Source organism: Oreochromis aureus, linkage group 13, assembly GCF_013358895.1.
Source record: "Oreochromis aureus strain Israel breed Guangdong linkage group 13, ZZ_aureus, whole genome shotgun sequence".
Taxonomy (NCBI): Eukaryota; Metazoa; Chordata; class Actinopteri; order Cichliformes; family Cichlidae; genus Oreochromis; species Oreochromis aureus.
The window spans coordinates 7,730,706-7,753,750 of record NC_052954.1 but is presented as its reverse complement, the minus strand read 5'-3'; the positions used below and the strand labels follow the sequence as shown (position 1 = coordinate 7,753,750).

The window sequence follows — 23,045 nt, the reverse complement described above, 5'->3', positions numbered from 1 at the left end:
TGTAAGCAGAGGACATTGTGACCCCGTGCTACTGCTTTAGCCTGATTTGGCCCACGTCACACACAAACACCTTCTTGTCAGAAGAGATACATTCAGAGCTGTGATTGATGAGTCCAAGGTTTCCCGAAACAGCTAAAGCTCCTAGCCAGGAAACGATAACTTCTTACATTAACAGTGATTGTTACTTTGCTAATTGGGCTACATAATTAACATAATTAGATAAGCTACATAATCTACATACAATCATTTAAGTAAGTGTTTAATTAAACATCTGACCCAGACATAGGGGGGTTACAAGTCAGTGTACTCCTAGTGCTAGTACCAGACTTGGCTAAATGGGGAGGGCTCCACCAGGAAGGGCATGTGGTATAAAATGTTGGCCAAATCAAAGGATTCTGGTGGAAATTGTACTACTGTTGGCCAAAGACAAATAAATAGCATCTTAAGGGGTAGCCAGAGAGGAGGAAAGGCAAGAGTGTGGTGGTTTAAATATATGACTGGTAAAGAGGGCGATGATATGATGGAGAGAAGAAAGGCAGATATATTGGATGGAAGAGAAGCAAAACTAGGAGCAGTGGACGTTGATTGAAGCCGTTCTAACATAGTGTAGGTAGGAAGAGAAATGGAGTTGGGGTGATTTTGAAGGGAGAGTGTGTGACTAGTGATTGTGAGTTCAAAGCTGGAAATCAAAGGGGTGATGTTGAATGTTGTCAGTGTGTATGCACAAGTTGGCTGTCAGAAGATAAAAGAGAATTTTTGAGATGAATGAAGGGGTAGAGAGTGTCCCCAGGGGCAGATGAGTGATTAGAGCAGATTACAGGGGACATGGAGGTGAAGGGAGCAGAGGTGATGAAGAAGTGTTGCGTAGATATGGTGTTAAGGAGAGAAATGCAGAAGGACATGACAGTGGATTTTACAAAAAGGATGGGAAGAGATGTTGTGAATACGTACTTTAAGAAGACAAAGGAACAAACACACAGGTACACACAGTTATATCTTCCTGCACTCTTTCAGACTGCAAGAGCTGCAATCTGGAACAGATAGGCAACTGGAAGGTGGTGACAAGGGAGAACATAGCAGCATCAGATGGCAGTCTATAGGAAACCTTTGGAACTTGGTAAATCAAGTCGATTAGAGCATGTCTGCACTTGAAAATATGGCTGACCTGGTAATCTTAGTACAGATTTTACAGGAAGATTTCTGGGACTCCAGTGGATGGGGTCTTGTACTTTGCGTCTGTCATTACATTCCCAGTGTTTGTTTGTTTTTTTTAATTAATCAGCAAATTAAAATCTTGTATAAGAAGACACCAGCGCATCAGTCTCTGGTTTGAGTTTTTCATCTGAAATGGATTATGTTCAGTGAACACTTGAATTGGTTGTGACCTAGACTTAATGTAGATTTCACAGTTCTGCAAGGCAAGGACTTCCTTTTCAATAGTGCTACAGTTGAGCTGTTTGTGAACTTCTTGGAAAAGTAGCAGATGGGATGATCTATACCCTGCTTTGATTCCCGTGAAAGGACAGTTGAAAGGAAGTGCAAAATTGGGCGCTACACAGTAATTACACAGTAATGCTCTAGCAGATTCAAAGCATCCAGACAAAGTTCTTCATTGAGCTAAATACTCCCATGGGAGGGTTAGTTAGCTCATACAGAATCCTGGATCAGGCAGAGTATATCATCCCAAGCAGATTCAGACAGATGGGACAGGATGAACTAAATTATCTAATACCTAACAATGAGAATTTTTTAACTGAGCACCAAACTCAAACATCTCTTTAAATCAGCCCATCATCAGAGGGTTTATATTAAGCAATCGCACACAGTGATAGTGGAGCAGCCGGGCTTTCTTGGAAAGTAACATTTCAACATGTTCATATGGCAGATCCTAGTTATTTGGATTACATAACTTACTAGGCAGGATCCAGCAAACTGTGCTTGCAAGCTGGACCAAAAAGTGTTCTCACCTGTTTAAAGAGTCCTGAAAACAGTCTTTTTGTCATGATGGGCCTTCATCTTAGACTGAGCATGGTTTTCCTTTGGCTAACTGATGGTCATAATGGAGTTTCTTTCAGAAACTGCTGACATGGGGGGGCACCAACAACCTTTCTTAGGCAGGTTCTCTCACAGTAGACGGCACACTCTCTACCAAACCAAAGGCAAAACTTGCACCACATGGTTTGAAGTGTCTGAGTCTTTCTATAGATAATTGAGACTCTAAATGGTAACGGTTGGATTCATCTCGAACACTTTTCACATGAAATATGAGCCTTGGTCAGTTTAAGGAACTTTTGGTAAAGGTGGGGAAAAAAAAAATGTTATAGCCTCTGGGAATCTTGTCACGATGTGTGTTTACATGTGGATTTAGTTTTGGGTAAAGGATCCACAAAATCCAGTCTTACGCTGTAGCAAAGTTTTGAGACTCAAGTATATAGTTGGGGCTGATCAGGTGACCCTGAACCCTGTCATGTTGCTATAGTTTCAGACTGCTGCAGAACATCATGCAGGTCATTGAGGATACCCTATGTTTATACACCACAACAGGAGATCATTAAATTTTTGTCTTGAGACTTCTGTTAAGTTCTTCCTTCCCATTGTTACCCAATACCTGCCCATTTAATTGCAGTTTTCTCTGGACTACTGAAAGGCACGTACCTCACAGTATAAAGCACCTTGAGGGCTGTTTTGATTTGCCACTACATAAATAGATCTGAATTGAAGAAAGCGGTGAGACCACTTCATTCATCTCAAATCACACAAATGCTATTAAAAAAAAAAAAATGAAGAAAGAAAACACCCCACAGTGGATTCAGTTGAGTCATCCTTTATTTTGTAGTGTCAACATTAAGACTATGAATCACAGCACTTTAATCTGAGAAAGGCAAATTTGACAGCAGCTCCCCTCTTTATTTAATCCAAGAGCACTTTTGAGGGTGATGGCAAAAATACCATCTGTAGCAAACGTGTCAGGCATCCTGTTCATCCGAGCAGCTGAGAAAAAAGGGAAAACCCTCAAAAACCAACCCACCTGTACTGCACCACGTAGGCTGAATGTAAACACCTTTAGGTAATCTGTTCTAAAATTTGTTCCATGTACTGCACTCAAATTCATCAAGAGAACACTCATATTTAAATAACCCTTATCCCTAGTTATCATCATCAAGACAAACTTTAAAATATATTATTTCTGAAAAGGTAGCACCGTTCTCCCTTAAATCTAGAAAATATGGAATGAAACAGTGATCTCTATTACAAAATATCTTTAATTCCTGTAAACTATGTAAGAAAATTTCTAGCATTTCTATCAAAGATATGTCTTTGGAATTCTATTAAAAGAAACACTATTAAAGAAAAGGCTCAAGAGTATTGCTCCATTTCATGCTCTCCAGCAGGATCTTATAATCAAAGTGAACAGTGGAAGAAGTTGAGGCCCCAAGAAGGGCTCTCTAGACTCAGATGTGTTGTTCTGTAGGCTTCTCCTGGTAAGGTCAGTCCTGCTTGGAACGCTCTGGGTCGTACTTAATTAGCAGGTGGAGGGAGGCGAAGCCGAACAGAAAGGTCTGGATAAACCAAAGGCACCGAGTGGACATGTCCTTGATGCCTTTGTTACTGCAGGAAAAAGTTAACAGTGTATGTTTAGGAAATAGATTCATCATGTGCGCAATGGTTGTTAAACCCTTAAACAGAAAATTATGCACAATTTGAATCCAGATGGCCATTTCTTTTTTTTTTTAATTCAAAAATGTACATGTTGACATGAAATTTGGCTAAAAAATTAGATTTCAGCACCACCTAGTGGATGTTAAGGTTCCTGCATTGTTACCTGCACAACTTCAGTGCAATCAGAGCCTCAGAAAGATGAATAGCACAGGTCAACCACCATCTGAAATGGGGGGGGAGGGGGGAGAAAAAAGGTTCAACTCTCCAGTGATAACATTTCAAACTAGGATAATGCACATGCTTCCAAAAGGGGGAAAAACCCACAAGTTAACAGTGAGGACTTTTCTGGTCTGAAAACAAGTTTTCCCTCGTGCTGTTCTAATCACCGAGTGCTGATAAGCTTAAATTGATCAGTCGTTTCAGATTTCAAACCACCAGTGACTCGATGATGGCTTCCAGCTGCCTTGCCTTTGAACAGACCGACTTAGCAGCTGAGTCATGTGACCGAAACCACAACAATACATTAAGCTCTGATTGCCGTCCACAGCATGAGCATCAATTTGCAACCTATGAATGTGGTGTCAACGATCCACATGTGCAGGGCGTGTGTGGCATGCGTGTGCCGGTTGGGGGGGGTTGGGCGTGGTGATTTGCACATCATTAGAAAAATGTATATTTAGATCTCCTAAAGTGATTGGCTTGCATTACAAAAGCTATAATGAGCAAACCTCATTACCAGAATTCTTTGTTTGCAGGCTTCACAGTGCTGCATTACTTACCCTTTGTACAGTAGATCAGGATGGTTATATGCAAGGTTTTTGGAGAAGGTGCCAAATGGACCAAGGAGCTCAAATGGGACTACATCTGGTGCAAACACTGTGCACTGGAACCAGAAAGAAGGAGTTTAAAAACACCATATACAAAAAACAAAACTCCCTTCTAATTTTTTGAAGGGCAATATCTTTAAATAAGCAATTATTCTGAAGGTCTTTTGAAGTTTTTTCCCTGCTCAAAAAAGACCTTTGGAATGTCCTTCAAGTCCAGAGAACTATTCCCAAAGACTACTTAAAGAAATCACATGAAAGCTTGCCCGAGAGAGTTCAAAATGTGAAGACTACAGTTAAGCTTTGTTTTTGCCCTATAAACTGCATTTCCATGTATGTCTGCACGTTTTAGTAAACTGCCATACTTCGGCCCAGTGTTATAAAAAATTAAAGAAATAAGTTTAAAGGATGGGTGGCTCAAGACTTCTGCTCAGTACTGTGTGAGAACTTTAGTTTATTCAAAGACTTCTTTGTTTCTAATGACTGTAGGATATATACTCATTTCATGGCATGCATATGACCACAGCAAGTCGTATTTTTTCCACTGAAAGTCCCCTCCATGGTCCCCATATTAACAAGAGTTGCCAACATCAGACACTCTCAGTGCTCACAGGCAATGACTTGCTGTTTTAATGAGAAGACCCCACAGTGGCAATAATGAAGTGTATCATTTTATTTTCCTGCTGTGGAAGGGTGCTATGAATGACTCTTTCCAGCAGTTTAGATCATGACTGTAGCCGATTTATGCACTACAAAGTGCAGCCTTGTGCAAAATGCCGTAAAATATGTCACAGTTTTAGATGAAAATCAGTTCTGTTCACTGTGTTTGGCTGTTTGAGTTATACCAAAGGAAACCAAGTGTAGGCATCATTGTGGTCTCCGATCCAATTACTGATCCTCTACACAATATAATCTTTAGCTTCCAACTAACTGTTAATTCATTTAATGATAAATATTCATGAAAATCTTTTTTTTTAAAGACATGAGCTGACAAATAGAACACACTGCTGCCATTGTCCATTTCTTCCCACCTCTGACCTGTCAGGCTGACTGTGGCTCTGGCCACAAAAACAACACAGATGCTGGAACCCACTTTGGATGTCCACAAAATACCCTCAACAGCAAGCCTCGTTTCTTGAACTAGAATTGATTATAGATAAATCAACCTTGGGATATTTTGATTTGGTGGCCCCAAGGTGCAAAATACACCATTTCAGAAGTCATGGATATGAGAACAGTGACACTGTCAAAGGCACAAAAAAGCACTTCAGAGTAGGTAGCCACAACATTCCTGTCGTTTACCTAAATAAACAAACCTGGCAACAGGTTGATAACATTTCCTCTGTTTAACAGTAACACTCCCAAATTTTAAACCAATTTTAGAAGGTTTCATTAAAAAGTAATTTCAGCACAGTGGAACTTATTTAAATTAGCGTATTTTTAGTTCTGAACCGTTGGCACCTTAGGGCCACCGTACTGTTTGTTCATTTTAAACGGTTATGCTCCCATCTACCCCAGTTTGAGTCATTTCTCCTTAATGGCAATACTTTGGAAAGCAGGCATGAATGCTTTGGGGTCACTTTGCCATATTTTCTTGACCAAACAAAAGGTTAATTAGCTACAAGCTAACCCCAACACGTACAAACCAGCCCATCTGTTAGCTTAAGCGCCCCACCGCGGTCAAGTGAGCCGTCATTTGTAAGCCGCGGTCAAGCCAGCCGCTTCTTATCCGCCGCATAAATTTCCTTGCGCTTTTACACCAGTCTTTACGGTAGCGCCTTTTCACTTTATATCCCGATTGAAAGCCTAGAGCCGCGCGCACGTGCACGCGCGCACACAAATTGCAATGGAACAGCCCAATACAACCAAAGTGACAGTCTGGTTGCATATTCAAAAATTCATTAAAAATCATCCTTAGTAGTTGAGGTCCCACTTTCAACACATACCTCTTCTGGGACACCTACTGTACCTCTGTGCCAAGTTTCATACAGATTTACTGTAAAATTCTTCAGATCTTAAAGGAGATTTACAGAGGTGTGGACTCGAGTCACATGACTTGGACTCGAGTCAGACTCGAGTCATTAATTTTATGACTTTAGACTTGACTTGAACAAAGGTTGTAAGACTTGTGACTTGACTTGGACTTTTACACCAGTGACTTGGGACTTGAATTGGACTTGAACCTGTTTACTTGAAAAGACTTGATATTTTACCCAAATCTAAAATTTAACATACATATTATATAAAAAGTGCGGACCATTAATTCACTTTATTCATTCATTCATTCTTACCACACTCCGTATGTATGTGAGCGTGGGCTGTAGCACAGCGCTGTGCTACAGCCCAGATTTGATTAACCAAATGGTTAATCAAATTAACCAGATTTGAAAAAAACAAGAACAAAAACGCTCGAGCCAAAAATGCTTCCAAGAGTAATTTCTTTCGGGTACATAAACTACTAAGTAGTCAACAAAAACGAAATGCAATATGCAAAACATGCAAGAAGAGAATCACAGACGGAGATGGAACAACTTCCAACTTTGTCCGACATTTGAAGTTGCATAAAGAACGGTAGGTGGTGCTTTTTTTTTCTTTTTTTTTTTTGCTACGATGAGACAGCTGACTTAGCTAACTTCATCTTATTAGCAAATGTTCTTCGGGCTACGTTGATGATACTGTTTGGCTTTAACAGGTATGATATGTTTGTCATGCTATTTTAAATCCGGTCCTGCAAGCGCATCCAAGAATAACATGCAACTTGTTAGCTCAGAATTGTCGGTGAATGGTGAGCAGGGTCCGTTTCAGAAGGTGGGTTCTGTAGCTGTACTCAGTCTCTCTCCGTCTCCTCCCCATCATTAACCCGTAGATTTAACCCAGTTTAGACTGACAAATATTTATTTTACCATCACATCACAATTCAAAATCACTGTGTTTAATTTGCAATTAGTGTATGGTCGTGTTTAACTTTTGCATGTCTGAGCCAGGGAAAAATTTTTTTTTGGTTAGAAAATCTGGCCCACCTTAGTGTGTAATTGAGTAGTCCTGCTATACATGGCCTTTTTCTTCTGTCATTTATGTCAATACATCAAATTAAATACTTTGATCTTATATTATTAGCTGTTGTTTATTTGCAAAGGTTATTCTCAACAGGGATGCTAGACAAAAACGGCGTTTTCTACAGACAGCCTAGCATACGCTCTCCACTTGCGAGTGAAAAAGAAAAACACCCCTTCCCTATTGGTGTTAGAGTTTACCATGTCAGCCAATCAAAAAAAATGATAAGGCAACATGTGACATTTGGTTGTTTAGGAGAAGGGAAGTTTTAGGAGTGACACCTGCGACGGAAAGCGGGCGAGCGAAAGAAAAAGAGAGAGAGAGAGTTTTCATATGTGAGACATTAGTGACGTTTAGCGTGTTTGGAGGCTATAGTTAGTTTGTTGTGTAGTTATTGTTTTGTATTGTGTGTCGGTTAGACTGCTGAATTTCATATTTGATCTAAAAAAGCTGTCAAAGGCAGATTCCAGTGTAAACGCTGTCTCCACATAGAAAACTGGACTGTTGCACCTCCAGTTGTCAGACCTGCAGTGTTTAGGCCTGTGGTGTTCTCCTCTGTCTTATACTAAACACAAACTACATTTTTTGGACTGGCACAAATAATTTGTGTGCCTTCTTATTTGATGCAGCACACCTGATTGTTCTGTAAATAGATTTAAATGGTTATATAAAAAACGCCTGAGGCCTTGGCTGCATTTTTAGGTAAATAGTACCATATAACTTTGTTGTTTGCAAAACTTGTGCATAATTTTTAGAAATGTACAATTTCTATTTGCATTTCAAGTTATGAAAATGATTCGTTAAACATGTAAAAAAATATAACTTTTTTCTACTCGGATTCTGAATTTTTGTCTGAATTTAGATCAACTGTGCTAATATAGTATACCAAAATGAAAAAATAACTCAAATTTCAGATATTTGAGGTTGTGCTGTAAATAATGATACCAAACAAGGCAAGAAAAACATATTTTAAAAGTGAAATATAGAAGTAAAATCAAAAGTAGTCAAGAACGGCCAATTATACCCGGGACCCCAGAGGGTTAAAAAAAAGACTTGAAAGGACTTGAAATTCAAAGTTTCGGACTTGGGACTTGACTTGAAAGTTGTCTGTCTTGACTTGCGACTTGACTCTGACTTGCTTGACTTTACTTGAGACTTGACTTGTGACTTGAGGATAAAGACTTGGGACTTACTTGAGACTTGCAAAACAATGACTTGGTCCCACCTCTGGAGATTTATATTCAATTCACTACAGTCAATACACTACAATTATGTAATTTTCAAAAATTCATTAAAAATCATCCTTAGTAGTTGATGTCCCATTTTCAACACATCCCTCATCTGGAACACCTACTGTACCTCTGTGCCAAGTTTCAGCCAGATTTACTGTAGAATTCTTCAGAAATTACAGGAAATTTGTATCCAATGCAATACAGTTAATAAACTATAATTATGTCATTTTTCAAAAATTCATTAAAAATCATCCTGAATAGTTGAGGTCCAACTTTCAACACATCCCTCCTCTGGGACACCTACTGTACCTCTGTGCCAAGTTTCAGCCAGATTTACTGTAATATTGCTCAGATATTACAGGAAACTTGTATCCAATGCAATACAGTTAATAAACTATAATTGTGTCAATTTCAAAAATTCATTAAAAATCATTCTGAATAGTTGAGGTCCAACTTTCAACAGATTCCTACTCTGGGACACCTACTGTACCTCTGTGCCAAGTTTCAACCAGATTTACTGTAATATTCCTCAGAAATTACAAGAAACTTGTATCCAATACAATACAGTCAATACAATAGGTTTCATCTCAATCCGCTGCATCAATAATTGTTTAATATTGATGGATCAAAAGTGTTGCTGAGAGAGTCATGACCAGTGTTGGGACTAACGCGTTACAGTAACTACGTTATTATTGTGGTAACGAGCACGGTAACTAGTTATTATGCCAAAACCAGGAACGCGTTACTCGTTACTGGGATTTAGATAGGCTCGTTACTCCGTGTGGTGGATATCGCGGAGCTTCCACAGATTCAATAACATTAGCAAGTGGTGGAAGCCAGCAGGTGGATGAAGGAAAAGGGAGGCAAGAGGAGAGACCCGAAGCGGCCGCCGGTCCGCGTGTCAGGTGAACTGAACTTCAGGTAAGAAGTTATGACCTGCAGTCTATCTGGGTCAGATATAAACCAAGTTTAGGTGGAGTTTATTTTCGTTGTGCTGACTTTTTCGTACTGCGTGCTAGCTAGCATGACGGAGTTTCTATACAGCTGGGTGGGTGCTATGTTACTGATGTTGAACTTTATTTTGTTCATACGGTTAATTATTAGAGTTGCCAACCGTCCCGTAAAAAACAGAATCGTCTGGTATTCAGAGAAAATATTACGCGTTTCGTATTGAGGTGAAAAGGAACACAGTTTGTCCCGGACTTCAGCTACAATGAAAAAGACACAAAGCTGAAGCTGCACAGCTGCCTCTTCTTCTCTCATTCAATCCTCTCCCGTTTCTACTTCAATCACGAAACTGATCAATGATCAGCTGATCGGCTTTTCTCTCTTGTTTATTTATCGCCCACTTTGCGCCAGAAAGAGGAAACCAGCGGATGTCGCGTTAAACAACAGCAGCACGTTTAAGCTTGATCAGCTGTTGTTAGAATTTATTTAATATTAATTTCTAGTATCAGCTGATGTTTGCTGGAGCCACAGCTGTAAAGCTGCTGGTCATGATATCGGTTTGGTTATCTGGTGAGAGGGAAACATGCAGATGAAACCAGGAGCTGTCCTTACTGAATCATCAGAGCTGAACAGGTGATGGAGAAACAGGTTTACCTTTTAGGTCACATGAATGAGTTGAAGGAAGTTATGAACTGTTTCTGACAGACAATAACACCAGGATCCTTTTCTACATAGCTGACAGCTGGTAACTGTGCAGGGGCGGATCTAGCAAAGTGTTGCCAGGGGCCAGGTAGGGCATTAACAGGGAAACGGGGGACAAGGAAATACTTTTCTTTATTATTCTCATTTAAAATGTCTCGCTTTAAAAAAAATAATTATCTGAGTCTTACAACAAACAATTGATAGATTGATACATATATACCATCAGAACAGTGTACATCACTGTCACAACAGTGTTTGTTTTCATTCAAAGGCTTTATGATTTTTCCTATAATGGTGGGCGGTCTCTAGTCAAAATGCCCGGGACGATTGTTTTGTCCCAGTCCAGCTCTGTATGCAGCTCATCTGCAGTCTGGTGTTACCTACATCTTCCTATTCAGAAGGCAGAATTTCCAAGTTCTGAGTACAATCAAAAGCACCACGACTGCAGTTTTTGTGTTGGATGTAAAAAGCAGGCTAGAATCATGGCGGCGGTCAACGACGGTCCAGGCGTGATTTCTCTCGTGGAAATGTGCACATTATTTTTCCTTTCTATTGGTAGGTGGCACAGTGCACTTGTGGCAAGTAAGCAAGCTAGAAGACTGGCAGTCTGGCTGGGTATCCAGTTACAGAAGCAACACATTAACAAGAGAATTCTGAGTAAAACCAAAGTTACTTTCCCTAGTAACTAGTTACTTTGAAAGTAACGAGTAACTTGAAGTAACTGAGTTACTTTTTTAGAGAAGTAACTAGTAATGTAACTAAGTTACTAATTTAAAGTAACTTACCCAACACTGGTCATGACAGGGACTATAAAGAGACAGCATATTTCAGCCATATTTTCTTGTCTTCACTGACTCGCTTTGAAATCCAGATTTTAATTTATGAGTATTAGGTGTACTTGTGGTTCTTATAGAATTTTAAGGTTGAACGGGAATCAGAGTCTTCAGCTCTCAGGCCTCTCTTCTGTGGATGCAGCTCACATCATTCTGTACAATACGATAATTTTTAATTCTACAACTGTTTATAACCTGCATAGTTCACATTTCTGTATAGCTGTATATCTCATATTTCTGTATAGTTTTTCATATTTATACCCTGTTCATAGCCTGTACATAGCTTGTACTCACTACAGCCTGTACATACTTATAGTTATAGCATATTCATAACATACCTTCATACCGTGTACATTATAACATACCATAATAGACCCATTTCTGTAATATACTTACATATCTATATTATTGCTAATATATATAGTAATATATCTATATCATGGCTAAAGCACTTCTGGATGGATGCAAACTGCATTTCGTTGCCTTGTACCTGTGACATGTGCAATGACAATAAAGTTGAATTCTATTCTATTCTATTCTATATTAATTCAGAAGACAAACACCCATCTCTGCTTTTGAGATTAGCATTAAAACATTCAGTTTTGATAAATAATACAGTTAGAGTGGATCAGGTGACCCTGAATCTTCCCTTATTTGTGCTGCAATAAGCCTAGGCTCTTGCGGGCTTCCCGTGATGTATGAATTTTTTCCTTCTTTGCTCGATCTGTGTTTATACACCTCTCTGCATTTAATCATTAGTTAGTATGTATCTCTTGCTCTCTTGCACAGTATATATGTTGTCCTGTCTCCTTTTCATCAACCTCAGCCAGTCATAGTAGATGGCTGTCTCTCCTTGAGCCTGTTTCTGCCAGATGTTTCTATCTCTTCAAATGGAGTTTTTCCTTCCCACTCTCACTAAATGTTAGCTCATATGGGGTAATTAAATTGTTGGGGTTTTCTTTGTATTATTGTTGTGTTTTTACCCAGCAACAAAGTGCCTTTAGGCGACTGCTGTTGTGATTTGGTGCTAAATACATAACATTTAACTGCTAACACCGGAATTAATTGAATTGTATAAATTCAAATTATATATTCATTGTGACATACTCCTTGTCTTTTGAAATACTTTATTTTCTGTTTTTGGACACCTTTTAAAACAACATTCAATATTACAGGAACAGAAGCTCTTCTATTTCATGAACTACCAAACTTACTGGTAGTAACACACACTGCAACTTGGAAACACCAGGGAACACTTAATTAAGGCACAATACACAATATATAGGTGAATTGATTTTGACTCTTCACCACATATGACACTGGATACTGTAGCTCCTGTGAAAAATAAGGCCTCAAATCAGAAGTACTTGACCCCGTGGTATAATTCTCAAACACGTAGCCTAAAGCAGATACCTCGTTTGTGTGTGTTTGATCAGTTGAAGTCTTTGTTGTGGAGTCTGACAGCAGTAGGGAAGAAAGACCTGCAAAATCTCTCTGTCCCACACCGTGGGTGCCGCAGCCTGCCACTGAAGGAGCTGTTCAGTGCTGTTAGAGTTTCCTGCATGGGGTGGGAGGGATGAAAGCTTAGCCACCATTCTCCTGTCACTCACCACCTCCACTGGGTCCAGAGGGCATCCTAGAACAGAGCTGGCCCTGCGGATCAGCCTGTTCAGTCTCTTCCTGTCCCCAGCAGAGATGCTGCCGCAGCAGCAGACCACACCATGAAAGATGGCTGCAAAACATGCTGTAGGTATTACAGGTACTGTGCTGCAGTGGTTTGTATCATATCTATCTAATAGACTCCAATTCGTTCATGTAAATGGAGAGTCTTCTTCACATGCTGAGGTTAATTATGGAGTTCTACAGGGTTCAGTGCTAGGACCAATTCTATTTACATTATACATGCTTCCCCTAGGCAGTATCATTAGAAGACATAGCATATATTTTCACTGCTATGCAGATGACACGCAGCTCTATCTGTCCATGAAGCCAGGTAACACACACCAATTAGTTAAACTGCAGGAATGTCTTAAGGACATAAAGACCTGGATGGCTGCTAACTTTCTGCTTCTTAATTCAGATAAAACTGAGGTTATTGTACTCGGCCCTGAAAATCTTAGAAATATGGTATCTAAGCAGATTCTTACTCTGGATGGCATTACCTTGGCCTCCAGTAACGCTGTGAGGAACCTTGGAGTCATTTTTGACCAGGACATGTCCTTCAATGCACATATTAAACAAATATGTAGGACTGCTTTCTTCCATTTGCGCAACATCTTTAAAATTAGAAATATCCTGTCTCAGAGTGATGCTGAAAAACTAGTTCATGCATTCATTACTTCCAGGCTGGACTACTGTAATTCATTATTATCAGGAAGTCCTAAAAACTCCCTGAAAAGCCTTCAGTTAATCCAAAATGCTGCAGCAAGAGTCCTGACAGGGACTGGAAAGAAAGCAGATTTCTCCTATAATGGCTTCAGTTCATTGGCTTCCTGTTAAATCCAGAATTGAATTCAAAATACAAGGTCTTAAATAATCAGGCCCCATCTTATCTTAATGACCTTATAGTACCATATCACCCTATTAGAGCACTTCGTTCTTGCACTGCAGGCCTACTTGCTGTTCCTAGAGTATTTAAAAGTATAATGGGAGGGAGAGCCTTCAGTTTTCAGGCCCCTCTTCTGTGGAACCAGCTTCCAGTTTGGATTCGGGAGACAGACACTATCTCTACTTTCAAGATTAGGCTTAAAACTTTCCTTTTTGCTAAAGCATATAGTTAGGGCTGGACCAGGTGACCCTGAATCCTCCCTTAGTTATGCTGCAATAGACGTGGGCTGCCGGGGATTCCCATGATGCACTGAAGTTTTCCTTTTCAGTCACTTTTCTCCCTCACTATGTGGTAATAGACCTCTCTGCACTGAATCATACTTGTTATTAATCTCTGGCTCTCTTCCACAGCATGTCTTTTATCCTGTCTTCCTTCTCTCTTACCCCAACTGGTCGCAGCAGATGGCCCTGAGCCTGGTTCTGCCGGAAGTTTCTTCTTGTTAAAGGGGAGTTTTTCCTTAACACTGTCGCTAAAGTGCTTGCTTATATGGAATAATATGTTTGTTGTGTTTTTCTCTGTATGTATAATTGTAAAATCGAACTTACAATATAAAGCACCTTGAGGGGGACTGTTGTTGTGATTTGGCACTGTATAAATAGAATAGAATAGAATAATGTACTTCAGACCGGGAGATTGGCAAAATGTATAAATAGGATGGCGATTAGGGGAATTGGAGACAGCTGCATAACACAGCAGGGATACATTGGGAATAAGAAGACAGTGGAAGTAAGACTCAACACAAGAAAGAGACAAGAGGCCACCAAACTAAAACACAGACTAAGACACACGAGCTTGACACAGACAAAACCATAAACGGACATGAAGACAAGACTGGCTTTAACACTAGAGTATTTTCACAAGTGTTCCATCCACTTGTGGAATGCTGAAGAAGAACTACACTAAAAAGCAATATGGAACTGAAAACAAAAGAATACATAATGTATACATATCATCAAATAATCCAGGACTCACAAACAATGATATGATGAACAGGGGTCCGTTCTTCGTACCTCGCGAAGTAAGTTAGCTGGATTTGATTGTTGACGATTTCGCGTGATCTTGGATCGTTCGGTTCTCCGAAGCTCATCCGGGACTTGCTGTCATAGCAACAGATCCGTAAGCGTAAACCTGCTTGGGAGCAGGCTTACTTTATGTAAACAGGATTAGATCGCGGCCACTCAGGTATGTCCGTTTCATTTATACGAAAGCAACAGCGATATTTCTCCACTGTTTTTCCATAAATAAATATTATCAATGCAACTAAAGATAATGCAGTATTTCATTCTTTTATTGATTTCATACAGATACATACAGGTCATTTCCTAAAAAAAGGTAAATGTACTATTAATCATTCTATTTCACGTATTTGATTATTTCAGATGTAATTCATATTTTAGAGTAGTAATAGTAAATTACTTCGTGTAATCAAGATGAGAGACCACGGCTATAAAAGTGATAAATTATATAAAGAAAAAAAAAAATAAATAAAAAAAAATAATAGATAGATAGATCTCTCTCTCTCTCTCTCTCTCCCCCCCTCTCTCTCTCTCTCTATATCTATATCTAGATAGATATATATATATATATATATATATCTATCTCCCAACTTACTGTGCATGCTTCAGTCACCCCTTGCATGGGAACAGGTAAAAGTGATGGAGTGTTATGTGAAACTACACACAAAAAAACCCACAATGTCAATAAATGTCACAGTACAAAAAGCATTTTAATTAAGGCAACAACCAAATATTTTACATTGTACAAATAGAATTATGAGCTCATTTACCAGTTATGAAGGTGCTGCTGCTACTGCACCCCGGCTGCTCGTCTAAGGAAGAGCTGCCCCAGGATGCCCTCAACAATGGGTCTGGTGGCATTCAACCCTAGGGCCAGCTCCTCTGCCGGGTGTAACGAGGGGGTGCAGGACCACCACCTGTCTTTATTTGCTCTGCCCTTTTCTTGGTTGCTGTTATAAACAAACAAACAAACAGATTATTTCAGGGTCTCTTTTCAAGAGACTAAAAGCAATATAAGTGATAAATATTACCATTCTGTAGAATACTCTTATATTTCACTTTTACTTGTTCCCATGTTCTAGTGGGTCCTGTTGTGGCTCTAATGTGAAAGAGGATATAATATAATATAATATAATAAATTACTTACGAGTTTAATTTGTCAGCAACTTTCTGCCAGCCCTCTCTCCTTGCTTTTGCAGCCTTTGCAGTGTTCCCTTGCGTTTTAATTAAACTCTGAAACTCCTGAAATCCCTCAATCAAGAGTTCTTGCTCTGCTGCCGAAAAAAAACTGAGCGCACTCCTTCGACATCTTCGCCGACCAATCAAAGGGTTGCCGATCAATGTTTCTACTATCGATGCGTAGCCCCTTTTAAGCCACCCAGTGATCTCAGATTACTTCATCCAGCTATACTAATCGTCAACAACAGGTGTGTTCGGAGAACCGGATTAGCGAGCTCAAAGTTGGCGCGATGATTTGATCTTGGATGTGTCATTTGATCTTGGATGTAGTAAACGAGGTACGAAGAACGGACCCCAGAACTATAAAGAACAAAACTGAGAAATGCTTGGTAAACTGACCAAGGACTATGTCATCCTGTCATTTTTTTAATATCATAGTTGATGTGTCCTGATTTGTAGATAGTGCCATCTTACAAATACCAGGAAATCCAACTGGGTGACAAGCCAGAGTTATCTGCCCGCACACCCACTGACTAGAAAAAGGGTCCAGGACTCTTCAAGCTGGGATACAGGCATAAAAGAAAAAGATTTAAACAGATAGAAAGTCATCAGGAAGGCATTGCCTGTTGTTGCTGCTGCTGTCAGACTTTAATTCATCCACTTGTGTCAGACACATATTGAACAAGAATAAACATGACTCACTGCACTCTCTCAGTTTGTATACCACAATGTTTGCTTAGACACCTGTATGCTTATATTGTTTATTATATCCCAGAAACATTAATGTTAAAACTTGTGTTCCTATGTCTATATACAAGTTTATTTTCATATCTCTATATTGATCTATTTATAGCTCCATTCCCTCACTTCATTTTATACAATTGCTTTGTTCCTGCTCCCACAGTCTCGGTCGTTGTGTCCTTGGGCAAGACACTTCACCTACTGGTGATGGCCAGCCAGTCTGCCCCAGGGCAGCTGTGGCTACAACTGTAGCTTGTCTCCACCCGTGTGTGAATGAATAGTGGAATTGTAAAGCGCTTTGAGGGTCTCGAAAAGCGCTATATAAATGCAATCCATTATTATTATTATTATCATTATTATCATTATTATTATTATTGTTATTATAAGATAGGGGAAACCTGCAGTCAGCTGAGACCGCAGAAGTCACTTGGATGAGTGACGAAACTTTTCTCCCATTGAAAACACTACGTCCAGATGTACAGAATCAAACTTTAGGGATTTAATTACCTGGATGATTGAGCATGCATCAAGACATTCTCCGTGTTGTTTCTGAATTCTTTGTCACCTTATGAATAATGTATATAATTTTGAATAATTTCATGTAAATTTAATTCTTATTAATAGAAACTGAGGAAAGAATGTAATTTGTTTTTACATTTCTTGATACCTATTAATCCCCATATCCAAGTATTTATTTATATATTTTCATTATGTTCTGTATTTCAAACTGTAAATTAAGCTTGTTTGGTTATATTTTTATTGCATTCTTGTATTTTTTTCATGCTTGTACTTTTAATACATTTTTGATAACATAATAAATTCTGAGAGATACCTGCATTTTTCAAGACAAAATTCACAGATATTTTCAAATTTGATTTGGCATGCAGTGTTACATTGGTAAAGTATAATATATTGCATTAGAAACTTTCACAGGATCAGTACTGGACTATATCAAGTTCTGTATTGCAAATGTGACTGTGGACAAAAGCATTCGGGTTTTCCCAAACCAAAAACCCTGGTTGACCAGCGAGGTCTGCACACTCCTCAAAGCCCACGATGTCTGTCTGTTGACAGAGCTCTGTACAGGTCTGCACGAGCTGACCTGAAAAGGGGTCCCACCTGTCCAGCAACAACACACGAGAGGTGTGGCAGGGAATGCAAGACATCATAAACCACAGAGGCAGAACTGTGAAAACAGAAAACCTGAGTGTGCAGCTAGCAGAGGAAATAAACAGCTTCTTCGCCCGCTTTGAAACACCACAACAGCAGCATTCATCTGCCTCAACCCTGCTCCCATCCTCATCCTCACCTGGTTCCTGCACTGCTCCACTCACTGTAACAGAGCATGATGTCAGATGTGTGCTCCTAGCAGTGAACCCCAGGAAGGCGGCCGGTCCAGACGGAATACGTGGTAAAGTGCTAAGAGCGTGTGCCCACCAGCTCACCCTCATCTTCACCAGAATCTTCAACCTCTCACTGAATGAAGCAGCCATCCCATCCTGTCTAAAATCAGCCACAATCATCCCAGTGCCAAAGAAGTCTCCCATCACCAGCCTGAACTATTATTGCCCTGTGGCCCTCACACCGGTAATCATGAAATGCTTTGAGAGACTAGTCCTTCGGCACACCAAGGATTACCTCCCCCCAGAATTCGACCCCCACCAGTTTGCATACCGCGCAAACAGATCCACAGAAGACGCCATCACCCTCCACTCGGTGCTGAGTCACCTAGAACAGCGGCAGAGCTACGTCAGAATGCTCTTCGTGGACTACAGCTCAGCCTTTAATGCAATCATCCCAGACATCCTCTGCTGACCTTCCACCACTCGCCCATTGAGAGCCTGCTAAGTTATTGCATCACAGTATGGTACGGCAGCTGCACTAAGGCGGATAGAGCCAGCCCCCCAGCATGTTTGCAATGAGTAGGAGATGCTCTGTATCTCACTGTACAACTGTATAGTGACAAAGGTATTCGATTCTATTCTAAAAATTGCTATAAACAGAGGAACCCAAACTGATGAAAAATGGCGAATATTTTTTTTTCAAATGACTATTTTAGTGGATTTTTGATATAGAAGCAGAATGACAGAATGTTAAAAGAAGTTACTTTTAGTCACTCTAAGCTGGGCATTGCGTTCTCTGGCTGTTCAAAGCCATGGAACTTTAGACTTTCCAAGCAAATAATGATGGCAATACTGATGTTCATTTCAGTACATTTTACTTTATGTTCATTTTCATTTTTATGATGTTTCTATTTTTACATAATTCCTCCCACATAGCAAAATTGGTATGGCCCGGATCTGTCCCACAATGTGCTTACACATGGCCTGTGTACCACAAAGAATGACAGCCCTTTGGTGGCCCAGATCTGGTTTACCAAAGGTGGCCCACACATCGGCCAGCACAAAGCCAGTTGCAGACACCCTGCTGGCCCAGAACACTTTCAGCTCTGGCCCCAGATGTCAGCCTAATGTGTACCTTAATCAAGCCATGTAATAACAACATGTGCTGGAACATAATAGTGCAAAAGTAACATGACGAAACTCTGTTCAGACAGTGAATGGACTGATTCTTATATAGTGCTTTTTTACTCTCCCATATTACTCAAAGTGCTCTATACAACATGTCACATTCACACACTTTCTCTAAACTGAGTGTTTCCTAACTACATTCACACTCTTGACATGCAGACTGGAGGAGCCAGTGATCGAACCACTAACCTTCCGATCAGTAGGTGACCTGCCCTACCTCCTGAGCTACAGCTACCAGGTGGTAAACATGAGTAAACCCTCACTATGTTTTGGATAAAGTGTACACTCACAAACTTGACAAACCTGCATTTGAAACGTTGGCTACCAGCAGTGTAGTATTGCAACATGGCATTTGGATCTTCTAACTAAAACAGGAAAATAGGAACATAAATAGTGCCATCATTGCCAGACCTGGCCCACATCTGGTTGACATACACCCTGCCATGACACCAGTCAGTCAGAAGTGCCAGCTTGATGCCGGATCCGGGCCAGACCTGTTTTCTATGAGCCTGGGCCACATACAGTGAACCACAATCAGGCCAGATATAGCATGCCATCACATAAACAGTGCCATCTACGCCAGGCCTGGCCCATATCTGGATGACATACCACTTACCATGCCAGAAATCAGCCAGCAGTGCCAGCTTGACATCAGATCCAGGCAAGACCCGTCTGCTATGTGGGATGACTTGTTCTTTTGGCGTTTTAGTTGTGGATTATGTTTGGGCTGTGTCTCTTGCCCTTTCAGTATAGTATTGTTTTCTTGTGCTTCTAAGTGTCCCTTTGTTTCCACTATGTTTCTTTTTAGGTTATGTAGTATGGGTTAGGGATATTTTGTATGTTGTTTTTGTTTAATGAAACCGCTTTTTGGATTATTCCCTGATGTGCCTGAGTTCTGTTATTTAGTGTCACTTTGAAAGGCACACAGCCAGCCTTGACAAATAATTGTTCTTTCAATTTTTGATAAAGATTACACCGGATTGAGATGTAACTTGGCACAGAGGTACAGTAGGTCGCCCAGAGGAAGACGGTGTTGAAAGTTGGACATCAACTATTCAGGATGATTTTTAATGAATTTTTGAATATGATGCAATATTTAAGTAAGTTTACTGAATTAAATATACATGTCCTTTAATTTTTGAGTAATATTACAGTAAATTTGGATGATATTTGGCACAGAGGTACAGTAGGTGTCCCAGAGGAGGGATGTGTTGAAAGTTGGACATCAACTCTTCAGGATGATTTTTAATGAATTTTTGAAAATGACATAATTGTAGTGTATTGACTGTAGTGAGTTGAATATAAATCTCCTTTAAGATCTGAAGAATTTTACAGTAAATCTGTATGAAACTTGGCACAGAGGTACAGTAGGTGTCCCAGAGGAGGTATGTGTTGAAAGTGGGACCTCAACTACTAAGGATGATTTTTAATGAATTTTTGAATATGCAACCAGACTGTCACTTTGGTTGTATTGGGCTGTTCCATTGCAATTTGTGTGCGCGCGTGCACGTGCGCGCGGCTCTAGGCTTTCAATCGGGATATAAAGCGAAAAGGCGCTACCGTAAAGACTGGTGTAAAAGCGCAAGGAAATTTATGCGGCGGATAAGAAGCGGCTGGCTTGACCGCGGCTTACAAATGACGGCTCACTTGACCGCGGTAGCGCCCCGTACGTGACAGCTCAGTGTTCACCGAGCACTACCGCGGGCAGCCTTAATGAAAGAAAGCTAACGTAGCTAATTTGAACTGAGTTTTGAATCAGCTACTAGTGTTAACCCGTACAGTGGACTTTGAGCTGTTTGTTTGACCTGTGTCACACCGAGAACTGAATGAACCTCGATAAGATTAGCTTTTACATAGACACCCTTGGCAATGGCTCCATACACTAACCTGCCGATATTTATACATTTTCCCCATTTAAAAATTAAGCAGCAATCGACAACAGGGAGGACTAAACTCTCCCCGAGCCCCGAGTGATTTTCAGAAAAATAAAATTACCCGGAGGACATATTGTGCAACACAACTCCACGGGCTCCGCGAGCAGTTACAAATGAGAGAAAAAAGGCTGACGGTAATAATATCTCAGTTGTACCACAGTACAGCTGATTTAACGAACTTACAGCGAAATATATCAGCGCCACTGACAGGGTGACCATCCAGAAGAGACGTGTTCTCTGAAAATAATCGCGTCCATCACTTGTAGCCATCGCTGCTGCTGCTGCTTGTTGTCCCGTACAAATATGACCGTACAATTAAACCCGGATATTTAAACCGTCCGGGCAGGTTTTTTTTCTTTTTTCTTTTTCCCTTTTTTTTTTTTTTTTTTTTTTTTTTTTGGATTATTACACAAATGGGAAAATTTTACTGAAATAATGACAATTATCGCTTTACTTTTAAAAATGTTTTTTTTTTCTTTAATTAATTTAAGTCGACAGGATAGTTTCATTAATCAGCGGACTGTCCACCCGGTAGCCCAGGTCATTTCCTTTGGTTTGAGGTTTGAGCAGCCACTTTGAGCAGTGATGTTATGTTAAAGTGATGTTACGTTAAAGTAGGAATAGGTTGAGGGGGAGCTCTCACACTCAGACACCAGGCGGCACTCGGTATCCAGCTGTAACTGTGGGGTCCAGGGCGCACTGATGCGAACCCCCAAGCCTCCTCTCTGTCTCTCTCCATCTCTGTCCCTGTTGCCTACCTGAATATCTACACGTAACGTTAAACGATCCATTTTTGGGGAAAAGGAAGACAGTTTTGGGGTTGCTTTGCACTACTTTGAATGAAAGAATTACCTTGAACGGTTTTAAATTCATCATTCAGACTGAATGATGAATTTAAAAAATTGCATTTATAAATTTCAGTCCTATAAGTGTCACTATATACCAAGTAGTACTGAAGAAATTTAAAATGAAATATTATGTGAAAAGAAGGACTCTCCACAGTCCTGTGAAAACTACAGTAGATTACCCCATGATTTATGCAGAACCACAATGATTAACAAAAATTCACAGTAATCATTTTCTTTATGACCCACTATTCTTTACAACATTACTTCAGTTCACTGAGGTTTGTTGCAGCTTTTACAGAGTGCAGTGATTGCATGGTTCCTATAGTATAGTTTAATTTAGTGTCGCTTCATTAAAGACACACACGGGTCCATAACCAAACATCTCCACTTAATATCATTAAAGTGAGTTATTTTCATGTTTTGGTCCCTCCTAAAAATTAATTACATATGCTGAATAAAGTCAAAGTTTCCATGGAAACATAAATTATATTATCAGAACAGCCAAACTGTAATATAAAACTAACAAAAACAATAATGAATTGTGGTCATTAATATGTTGAAAAAATAATTCTTTTGAGTTTGATTCTTGTAGTTTCAAATGCTATTGTTTATTTTGTTATGTTACATATATCTTGTAAGTTTGTGGCATCGCTCATCTACAAAGCTACAGAGTTTAGCCTGAACATACAAACTGTTAATAATTATATCAATTTAAAAACTTCTCCCTAGTTGTTTTTATTTACTTATTTTTTTAAATTCAGAGGAGAAGTACTTTGCAAGTTGTCTGAAGGCATTTTGAAGACGTTTTGAGGTAAGTTTGGCACATCTTCTTGGTCAAACAAAGGTACATTAGCTACATGCTAACCCTCAGCATTCACAGACTAGCTCGCATGTTAGCTTCAAGTGCCTGAAGCTAGGCCAGGTAAGCTAACATA

The 23,045-nt window shown here is 39.8% G+C and overlaps 1 protein-coding gene across 1 annotated transcript; it reads right to left on the bottom strand.

Moving 5' to 3' along the window:
- Window positions 1–2,808: 2,808 nt before the first annotated feature.
- On the bottom strand, window positions 2,809–21,591 carry LOC120443205 (transmembrane protein 254-like). Its single transcript, XM_039621340.1, has 4 exons — window positions 21,446–21,591; window positions 4,440–4,543; window positions 3,824–3,883; window positions 2,809–3,609 (listed from the first exon to the last, which is right to left on the bottom strand). Exons 1-4 carry the CDS (start codon window positions 21,530–21,532, stop codon window positions 3,489–3,491), a joined length of 372 nt encoding a protein of 123 aa, XP_039477274.1. The 5' UTR covers window positions 21,533–21,591; the 3' UTR covers window positions 2,809–3,488.
- Window positions 21,592–23,045: the final 1,454 nt, after the last annotated feature.